The 11539-nt window shown below is 36.4% G+C and overlaps 1 protein-coding gene across 3 annotated transcripts in view; it reads left to right on the forward strand.

The window, feature by feature from the left end:
• Window positions 1–11539, forward strand: part of LOC110025897 (probable Xaa-Pro aminopeptidase 3) — a 48167-nt gene that overhangs the window by 32286 nt on the left and 4342 nt on the right. For 2 of the 3 annotated variants that reach the window (XM_020726586.1, XM_020726588.1), the window contains exons 7-8: window positions 8850–8982; window positions 9798–9890. In XM_020726586.1, coding sequence (XP_020582245.1) covers window positions 8850–8982; window positions 9798–9890 — 226 coding nt within the window. The remainder of the gene's footprint in view (window positions 1–8849; window positions 8983–9797; window positions 9891–11539) is intronic. The other variant, XM_020726587.1, reaches the window with a different exon arrangement.

Consider the following 11539-nt stretch of genomic DNA (forward strand, 5'->3'; position numbering starts at 1 on the left):
CGTGGAGGCAGTGGCCCGAAGAAAGGTGTACAATAGCAACAGTGACCAAAAGTGATGGGCGTGTCGTGGCGACAGGGGCCCAAAAGATGGGTGTGTCGTGGAGGCAGTGACCCAAAGAAAGGTGTACCAAGGCGGTAGTGACCAAAAGTGATGGTCGTGTCGTGGCGAAAGGGGCCCGAAAGATGTGTACCAAGGCGGCAGTGACCCAGAGACAATGGTGATTCTCACTAGGGAGAATCACCCAAGTGCAAATGCAAATGCGAAGGCAAACACATATGGTGCGACATGCAAGCAGGAAAACATGTGATATAATGCAAAAGCAGACAAAAATGTAGGTGATCGGTCGACAGGGCCGTGGTGGTCGGTCGAACCAAAGTGATAAGCTCACCGAGCCGGAGCGGCCTATCGGAGCGAAGTGAAATGCTCGCCGGACCGGGGCTGCTGATCGGGGCAAAGTGAGAGGCTCACCGGGCCGGGGCGGCCGGTTGGAGCGAAGTGAAATGCAACATGCATCAAGCGAAAAATACAATATATAACAAACAAACATGCAGATAGTAAATCGGGCTCGTGCTAACGACCTCACCTGGGAGACTTAAGGTTTAGACCCTTGGATGTGCGGCACCGCCGCCTCTCGCTTTGGTGAGAAAATGTGGGGGTTCTCTCCCCGGATCTCCAAGGGGTAAACTCTCCACGGTGTCGCGAAATGGACTAGCTACAAATCTTTTCCCATTTCGTGAACTACTCCAAACTTTGCAAAGCAAGCAAGCTACAAAGCTCATCTCTCTTTGCCAATTCCGACCTCCCAACTTCTCCAAGTAAAGCTGAGGAATCCAAAGCAAGGGGAGTGAGGGACTCCGACCCATTGAGACTTGTGCTAAGGCTCACAACAAGAAGGGAGACACTCGACTCTACGGGGGGTATTTGGCCACGCACAGGAAGTCCTAACGTAAAGGCTAGCTCTGGGAAAACCAACCATCCATCACACAGGCACGTCGTTGCGTTGACCCACGCCGGCGCACGCACCACATATGGGCAATCAAACCCACACGCCTAGACTCCACTATTCCTAAGGCTAGCTAGGAGGTAGAAAGTCTCACGACCGTGATGGTTGCATACACGTTTCTTTGCTTGCTCCAAACTCTCCGGCGCCTGATCCATGCTCCAATGTGCCTAGTAAAATGTGCACAGGACAACAAAAAGACATAGGAGATTGTGAGAGCAAGAGGTATGTGAAGTACCAAAAATAAATAATTTAGCATATAAAAATATGCGACCCAAAAAAAAGGTACCTTCGCGAGAGAGGATTGCTCGACGACGGTGAAAGAGGAGAAGTCTTCCTCGAAGCGGAAAAGACGTCCACACCTCTCCAAGGCGATATACCACCGCTGCCCGATGACATCGAGGTGCTCCGACGAAGTGTCCGGTCGCCGGGAAATGAGGGTCGACGAGGTGGAAGAACTAACTCGCCGGTGGAATGCAAAAAGAAATGCGAGGGGAGAAGTTTAAGCTTTGCCCCATTTTCTGCGAGCGAAGGAAATAAAGGGTGGCTAAAGCACGCCAGCGGGAGGTCTGCACGCCGGAGGAGGCTTTGCCGGCGGAGAGGGAGGCCGAGAAGAGGGGGTGGACGGCCGGCGGCATTAAGGATAACGCCGACCAAGAAGAAGAAAGAGCAGGATAAATGTTTGGCCGGCTGCTGGAGGAGCTTCGGAGAACGGAGGGGAGCCAGTGGCGAGGAGCTTCGCCGACGAGGAGGAGCTCCAGCATCGGACGCGAGGAGGCTGGGTATGCTTCGCGGACCGGAGAGGGAGCGGGCAGGTTCGCGAAATAAACAAAGAAGGAGCACCGCCGTGGAGGGAGGACACGCCGGCAAGCTCGCCGGTGGTGTCGCCGGCCATGGATCGGAGGCGAGATCCACCAAAATGAGGTTGGCGGCGCTGGAGGCTAGGGTTCGCGTGCGGAGGGAGGAGCCTGCGATCGGATAGGATAAGGGGGAGAGAGGGTGTGCGTTAGTTTTAGATAGCTGTTATGAATTTTTTGGCTGGTCTCAACTCTCAATATAAAGGTTTCAAATCAAAGATTATATCTGATCTTGGAGTTAAGAAAAGCCTATACTAGAGTTTACGTACTACTCCAAGTTCATCCATACAACAACCTAGTGTTGTTAGGGTAGTATGTTACTTAGTAGTGAAGCATAAATAATATTGTACTAAATTAAGAATTCTCAAAATACATCATCCATAAAATTGCAAACATTAGTAAACCTCAGTCTTAAGGCAATGATAGAAGTGAAACTCTGAATTCTAGAAATCAAGGCTCGAGGGTAGTATACTACTACTGTCATGAAACTGGTTATAAGAAGAGAATGTGTCAGAAGTTGCTCAAAAAGAATCAAAGGACTTTCTATCATAGTTAGCTCTTATGGACACTACTGATGAGGCCTCTCAAAGTCAAACTCTCTATTTCTGTAGATGAAGCTAAATTCATCCAATTTTAGGAAGCATCCAAGAAATCTCCTTTCGTCATTCGCCCTTACTAAGTTAGTTAACAAAGATATCTTCTTTCCTCTTCCACCCAAGGTTTATTGATTTCAGTGCCACATATTACATGACTAGTAGTCAAATCTCTTTTTCACCTTTCATAAATATATTTATTTTTGTCATCTTAGTAGACAGATCTATTTCTAATGTTCTTATTTTTAGCACCATTATAGATACACCTAGTTTACCTTTAACATCTGTCTTTAGTTTACCTCAATTCTCTTTTAATTGTCTCTGTTAACAAGATTACATGCGCTCTTAATTGTTGTATGTTATTCTTTTCTAACCATTTCCTTTTTAGGATCTCATGACAAAGAAGATTATTTGTAAAGAATGGGAATCAAGGGGCTATACATTTTGGATAACAAACTATCTTGACCCATAATTGTACCAGCACCTCATCTGTGTTTGATATCCATTGTTGATTAGGATACCATCACTACCAATGCTGAACAAATTATATCATTAATTTCAACAATTATCATCTTTAAATTGTGAGTCTTGTCAATTTGCTGAACACTATTATTTAGCTTTTTTTCCTGAAATTAATAAAAGAGTTATTCATAATTTTGAGTTAGTTCATTTTGATGTATGGAGACATTGTCTTATTTTATCTTATGGATTTATATTTTGTCACTTTTATGGATGATTTTTCTTGTATGACTTGACTTGACTTTATGAAATCTTGTACTGAGTTACTATCACCTTTTCAAGCATTTTGTGTTGAAATTAAAATTTAATTCAATTTTTCTATTAAAATCCTGAGAAATAAAAATGTCAAAGAATATTTATCTGCGTCTTTTCAGACATACATGATAGAAAACAAGATGCTCACCAGTCATTCTAAGTCGATACTCTATCTCAAAATGAAATAGGTGAAATAAAAGTAGACACCTTCTTGAGAGTCAGAACTCTTTTGTTTGAAACTAATAGACTCACAATTTTGAGTTGATACAGTTTATGTTGCATGTGTTATGATCGATTAGATGCTTTCTATTGTTTTACAAGCCAGATACCCTATTAAGTTTTATTTTCAACCAACTCTCTCTTGCTCATTGAATCACATAAGTTTGGGAGTACTTTTTTTGTTAATACTCGTCAACGGGTTTTTAAGTTGGACCCTATATCATTAAGGTGTCTTTCTAGGATACTCTAGTTTGCAAAAATAGTATAGTATCAATGTTTTTCCCCTCTTAAATTGGTATATAGTCTGTTGATGTAACATTAAAGCTCATTCTTTTGTTGACTCGTCGCTACCTAAATATTCTGATAAGTTTTTAATGTATAATATTATGAGTACAACTCCACTTTTACCACCAGTTTCTCGGCCTAGACCACTTATCATGTCACACCCAAGTAACCCCCCTTTATATTCAACTGTGGTGCAACAGAGGACAATGACTCAATCATAATCAAAATTCAGTGGGTGATAATCATTCTAACTCAATCGTCACAAACATTCATAATCTATATCAATTCATAATTCATAAACATTTTTATATACTTAGAAGCTTGAAAAATCATATCAACAAGAATCATATTAAAAACTGTTAAAATCTAACATAATAAAAATACGTACATAGTAGTTTGTACAATCTCTAAAACTATACAGTCTAAAAGGTGTTCAAAATCACAGTTTGCTACTCTCCCTGGTGTTCCTTACCTATTCTTGAAAATCAAACACGTAAAAGAGTGAGCTATAAGTTAAACGAAATAATCAAGGCTAAAGTAATATTTTATAGATGGAAAGAAACCAAAGTGCATGATCATTTTTAACACTCATGCATGATAGAGGAACATAAATATAAACATGCATCAATCATATCAGACATGTAAGAAAAAGAGTCATGAAATGCAGTAAACATAAGTAATTATTTCAAGCACAAATCTCATTTCTTTCCTGTGCAATCATATGAATATTCATAAAGATTCATAATCAATAACTGAAGTCTTAGGAATGTTACTTATAATTGCATAGATTTTAACTACATTCATGTCATTAGGTCTTCACCCAGATTGAAGGCTAAAATAACTATTGATAAAGGGTGAGTCACTCACAATATTGCAGCCATCAATAGCCGCCCGATACCAACATTTTCCGAATTTCTATCCCTACCTAAATATCAAAAGTTGGGAATACATCATTTCCTATCATCCATACTTGTTACAATACATGTGACTTTCCTTTAATCATAATTTTTGTAATAATCATTCATCATAGGCAAATCATTTATCATACGTCTAAACACTAATATATGAGTATCTACAAGTGACTTTCATAAACATACTCATCATATAAATAAAAATGGTAAAAATCATAAATGTGATATTGTCAGTTCAAGCTTGCATTCGTGCTAATATGTGCAGTCTAAGATGAAGAAATTCTAAATGTAATCGTATGTCAAAAGGAATTACATAGAAATCCTACATAAAGTTATTATTCTTAATTTAGTACAATATTATTTCACGGAATCGATGGAGCAGTCCTATTACAAATTTTCTCGAGCTCACTGCTTAGAGCAAACCACCTATAATCATAATACTCATAGAAATTTCGTAAAATTCTAACTTATGTCTTGATTTAATCCCAAAATGATGCACTTGTTATAACTTGAAAGAGTTTCCTCATTTTTTTCTATTCCTTTCTTCCTCCCTTCTTTCCTTCTCTGCTTCCTAATCTCTTGGTTGATTTCTTGCTAACAGCTCTACTGAGAGCCAAGAATCTAAGTTCGCAGTTCCTGACATGTTCTGCCTCATGTTATAGTGATAGGGAACGTAGAAGTGTATCGGCTCGTGTTAAATCGCAAAAAAAAAAGATCATAAGGAAATGAATGTTTCAAATATCATAAAAAAAGGGGATTTTCTTACCAAAAGCTTCCCAAAACTCCAAAATCTGTTATAGTGATAGGGAACGTAGAAGTGTATCGACTCGTGTTAAATCGCAAAAAAAAGATCGTAAGGAAATGAATGTTTCAAACATCATAAAAAAAGAAGATTTTCTTACCAAAAGCTTCCCAAAACTCCAAAATAGAAGGATCGGCTCTCATTCGATCGCTTGCTCATGCCTACTACAATGTTGGATCGCCGAAATGCTTTTGGCTCACGGAAATGAGGAATTGGGGGAGGGGAAAGGGGAGGAATGCGGCCTTTAACTTAGCTCCAATTAATTCCTAGTCATTTGATTATATCCGACTTTTGCATGTCAAGTAAAGTGTGGCAGAGTCGGTTGGCTACAGTGCCGACCATGATTAACGGGTCTTAATTTGGTTAATAATGTAATTGATTAAGTTTAATTAAAGTTTTATTTCATATTTTTATATCTTCCAATGCATAAATAATTCATTCATAGTGTTATATATCAAAACGTAGAATTTTATATGCTTTGGTTGGATTTCAGCGAATGTGAACATTGAGGTACATTTAAAAAAAATTCCTGATTTGTCCAGAATTGGGTACTACATATCACTACTGTTTACTCAAAAAGATCTTATCCCTTTGTGCTTCTGATCCTAGTCCAGCACCTGTATTATATTTTTGAGTGGCTCCTCCTCCTAGTGACTTTGATTTACCTATTACTCTTCGAAGAGGTAAACAACAACGCTCCTATCTCATTTCCTCGTGTGTTAACTATAACCAATTATCTTCTACTTGCTCTTTTTTTTTTTTTTTTTTTTTTTTTTTGCTTCTCTTGCTATGTTGAGATCCCAAAAAACTGTTTAGCAAGTCATATCTCATTCTTATTGGGTAGTAGCGATGCTTGATGAAATGAATGCTTTAACTAAAAATGGAATTTTGTAACTAGTTGAACTACCTTTTAGCAAGAAGGTTGTTGGTTATAAATGGGTCTTTGCAGTTATGTTTTATTTTGATGGATTTGTAGATCATCTCAATGCTCGGTTGGTTGCTAAGGGCTATGCTCAAACTTATGGGATTGACTACTTGGATATGTTCTCACTGATAGCAAAGTTGACTTTTGTTCGCCTATTTTTATCCTTAGTAATTGTCCCTTGCACTGCATAGTAGTCTATTAGAAGAAGTTTACGTGGAGCAACTTTCTGAGTTTGTTGCTCAGGGGGAGTTTGTGAAAGTATGACATCTTCAGAAGTTATTGTACGGATTGGAGCAAAGTCCTCGAGCATGATTTGAAAAATTTTGTCAAGCATTAGAAGAGTATTGGATGCGGAAAAGTAAATGTGATCGCATTGTATTCTACAAGAAATCTCCTTCTTGGATAATTCTATTAGTGGTTCATGTTGATGGCATTATTATTATTAGAAGCAATGTGCGAGGAATCTCATTAGTGAAATCATTTCTCAAAAATTTGTTCAATGCTAAAGATATGGGTTCCTTGAAATATTTATTTGGGATTTAAGTTATCAAGTAGCAGGAAGGGCGCCCATCTTCCTATCTTAATGAAAGTATGTTTTGGATTTGTTAGCAAAAACTTGAAAATTAAGAATCAAATAGTGCAATACTCTGATGCTTCCTAAACATTTATCGATGATGGAGAGCCTTTTAATGATTCTGAATGATATAGGAAGTTTGTGGAAAAATTAAATTACTTCACAATGACTCGCCCTGATATTACTTATTAAGTTAGCACTATAAGTCAGTTCATGTCTTTTTTCACAGTTCATCATTAGTCAGCTTTTGAATATATACTATGCTACCTTAAAGGAGCTCCTTGACAATGTATTCTATATCAAAATCATAGGCATTAAACTATTGAATGTTTCCTAATGCATATTGGGCGAGTTCCAAGATTGATCGGAGATTCATTACTAGATATTGTGTTTTTTTTGGCGGTGATTGGTCTCATGGAAGAGTAAGAAACAGATTGTAGTGTCATGATCCAGTGTAGAATCTAAGTATCGAGCAATGGCACGAACTTCGAGTGAATTGATGTGGTTCTCCTAATTCTTGACCAAATTGGGTTTTAAGATGACAGTTCCAACAAAATTGCATTGTGATGACCATGTTGCAACTTTGTTTTCTATGAGCTAAGCATATTGAGATAAATTACTATTTTGTTTCGTAAAATGATTCAACAAAATTTAATTTCCACAGCTCATGTAAAGACTGGGTTCACAATTGCCCTTAATGGAGCTAGTGTCACTCATATTTGCGACAAGCTAGCATGACAAATATATATGCTCCATCTTGAGAGGGAGTGTTATGGAAAGTAATAGATTTAAAGTTTCTATATTAGAAAGCTTGATGTTAGATTATCTAATCAGAAGAATTCTAATTACATGATTTTTTTATATGGAGATATTCTTAATCTTTAGAGAATGGGAGTATATATTAATATGTAACATATATTTTCAATCGAGAAATAAAAGAAAATAGTTGCTTCCAATTAAAATTTGTAAACACAAAAGAATTGGATGGTATGTAAATGTCCCTTTTCTTGTTTTTGGGGGGTTGGGGTAGGAGAGGGAGAGGGACATTTACATACATACCATCCAATTCTTATGTGTTTACATATTTTAAAAGGAAGCAACTCTTTTCTTTGATTTCTCAATTCTTATCTATTAAATTATCTAACACCTAAGCTTTGTTTTTGTACATTTGACCACCCAAAATATTTCATATCACATAAGAAATACCATCATTTTGTATTTTAAAAAGTGAGATGCACCTTCTCATGTATGGGTAACGTGTTATGAATGTAAAAATCGAAGCTGAGGTGTTATATATATTATTTCATAAGATTGAGTGGTATGTATGCAAATCTTCCTTTTTTCCATTCTGAGGAATAAAGCGAAGAAAGGGATGGAAAAAAATCATAGTACAATCTTTACATGTTGTTCAGTCTTTGAATATGGACCATTTGTTATATTTTTGTGGTTATATTTCATTTACTTTCTTATGGCTTCTTTTAATCCCAATGAAAGAATGAATCAGTCGCATTTTCTTTCTTTTTTTTTTTTTGGAAAATTTTTATACACACTGGTCAATTCCTATGTTGTTTACCCCACATAGTGGGATTAGGGCTTTGTTGTTGTGTTGTTGTTGTTGCTCAGTTCCCATGTATTTGCATATCCAACACTTAAACTTCAATTTTTATATAGATGCCACTTTACCTATGCATGAAAAGATGTATTTTACTTTTTTAAAAGTGACTATCATGGTATTTTTCTGTGATATGAAATATTTGCGTGGTATAAATATAAAAAAGTAGAGTTTATGTACTAGTTTTGTAAATACATAGGAATTTGGTTGCATGTATCTAAGTGCCTACTTTTTTTTCCTTCCAATATCTTTCCCTTTTAATTTGCTTTGTTTGAATTTCTGTCTGATGAAATACAGTTTTTCATTCATGTTTGAGAGCGAACAGATCCAACATGGTGATCTAGTACTAATGGATGTGGGATGTGAGTTTCATGGTTATCTTAGCGACTTAACACGCACTTGGCCGCCATGTGGCGACTTCTCCTTTCAGGTACTGCCTCATGGCTCCTAAATCAAAATATAAATTAAAATTCTTTTGGAAATTTTACATACATACCACACAATTCTTGTGTATTTATGTGTAAAATCTAAAGTTTTATATCTACATTTAGGGGGATTTACATACATAGCACACAATTTTTTATGTATTTACATATTTACACACAACACTCAAATTTTGAAGATCACATCAAAAATAGCACAATTATCACTTTTTAAAAGTGAAGTACACATTTCGTAGCATAGGTTTAAGACACTTATGTAAATATGAAAGTTTAGGTGATATGTGAATACATAAGCATTGTGTGCTACATATGTAAATTTTTCTTACATTTATAACAATTTAGCATCATAATTAGATCAAAACTTATGCATGAACATGCACATTTCACCTAAAAAAGATGAGTAAGAGTGTTATGCTTATAAATATTGAAGTTTAGGTCTATACATAAGAATCATGTGTTTTGTATGTAAATCCCCCATTCTTTTTTTGGTAGTTATAGTTTTTTTAATGGAGATCTTTCAATTGTTATTTATATGAGCATTTACATGCACGCCGCCCAGTTCCTATGTACTTACACATCTAACCCCTAAACTTTACTATTTACATTTATACCACCCAAATCTTTCATATCACAACAAAAATATCACTATTTTAACTTTTCAAAATGCGTAGGTAAGATGGCATATATATGTAATAATTGAAGTTTAGGTGTTAGCTATGTAAACACATAAGAATTAAGTGGTATGTATGTAAACCTTTCTTTCTGTTATGTTTGCTATATCTTATTCTTGTTTCGGATCTAGGAAGAACTATATGAGCTCGTGCTTGAGACTAACAAGGAATGTATCAAGCTTTGTGAACCAGGTGCGAGCATTGAAGAGATACATAATTATTCAGTATGTTTAACTAATCTCTTTCTCTCGAGTATTTATCAAATCCTTTTTTATTATTATTATTTTAATTTTTGTACTAATATTTCTATTTTAAATGTGTATTTTCCTTTATCTTTTCTATGTTTTGAAGCGGCGAGCTTTTAGTACACAATACCGACTTTTGTGTGTCTGCATGCACAAGGCATGCATGTATTTTGATGAAATACAAGATATTCTTCAAGCATGTTCTAGAATTCTCTACATCTTTCTAGTATTTTTGGATTATTTCTGCTGATTTTATTTCTTTCTAAATGTTTTGATTTTTATTTTAATTTTAGGATTATCTTCTTTTTTAATTTGATGATAGGATTTATCTATTTTAGGACTTGCTTGATTTACATTTTAAATAGTTTATGATATTTTTCAGTTACATAAATACTACCTAATTTCTATGTATTTACATATATAACAACTAAACTTTGCATTTTACATTTATACCACCTAAATCTTTTATATCACATAAAAATACAACCCATTTTAAAAAGTGAAATAAACCTTTTCATGCATAGGTAAGGCTGTATGTGTGTAAAAATTGAAGATCAGGTGTTAGATATGTAAATACATAGGAATTGAGTGGTATGGTTGAAAATCTTTCAATTTTTTTTCCTATAAACGGGATTTGAGTGCTTGGATATCCTATTATGAATTAAATTAAGAGCAATTCTTCGTTTTCCTCCATGATTTCCTCTCCATTCACATGCCATCTCTGAAACAAAAACCTCATTGTGAAAGCTTCATATATTATTCCTAGAAGATCTATTGAAGTCTTCTCTCATTACTTCAAATTGAAATCAATGTATTAAATATTACCAGCTGCATCGATCTCATCAGCCTTTGAGTTTAGGATATTATATATCACACAATTCTTTTGTATTTACATATATAACACCTAAAGTTTGATATTTACATTTATAACATTTTGGTGTCGAGAAATATGCATGAAAATGTGTACTTCAATTTAAAAAGATAGTAGTACTTTTGATGTTATGTTAAAGATTGGAGTGTCTATGTAAATATGAAATTTTTGGAGTTTGATATGTAAATACGTAAGAATTGTGTGGTATGTTTATAAATGCCCCAAATTTATTTCATTGAGATCCTTCGCATCATAATGACACTGATGCAGGCCGGATGCAGGAATGTCGTGACCACAGCATGCTTCCGCTAGCATACCTAGACCGGTCTTTTCTTGCTGTGAATTCCGGTTGGTCCCTTGGGCCCCCTCCTAGTTTTCCTACATCATAATGACACTGATGCAGGCCGGACGCAGGAATGTCGTGACCACAGCATGCTTCCGCCAGCATACCTAGACCGGTCTTTTCTTGCTGTGAAGTCCGGTTGGTCCCTTGGGCCCCCTCCTAGTTTTCCTATCATAAATTTGCTTTCGGGTGAGTCTAGGGTGCGCTTTTGTCGCATGTTTGTTCAGGACAGCCACCGGCATCTCTTCTTTCCTCCTCGGGCTATAAACAGGGGTCCGAGTGGTAGTCTGGCTGTATCTCACTCCTGAGGTGATGATTATCCTTTCTACCCTTCGCCCATGCCTGCCTACATCACCTTCCCTTCATCCAGCTCTTTGTGCCCTTACCACCGTCCCCCCAGAAAACAGCCGGCCG

The sequence above is a fragment of the Phalaenopsis equestris genome, unplaced genomic scaffold (genome assembly GCF_001263595.1).
Source record: "Phalaenopsis equestris unplaced genomic scaffold, ASM126359v1 Scaffold000340, whole genome shotgun sequence".
In the NCBI taxonomy this organism is placed as follows: domain Eukaryota; kingdom Viridiplantae; phylum Streptophyta; class Magnoliopsida; order Asparagales; family Orchidaceae; genus Phalaenopsis; species Phalaenopsis equestris.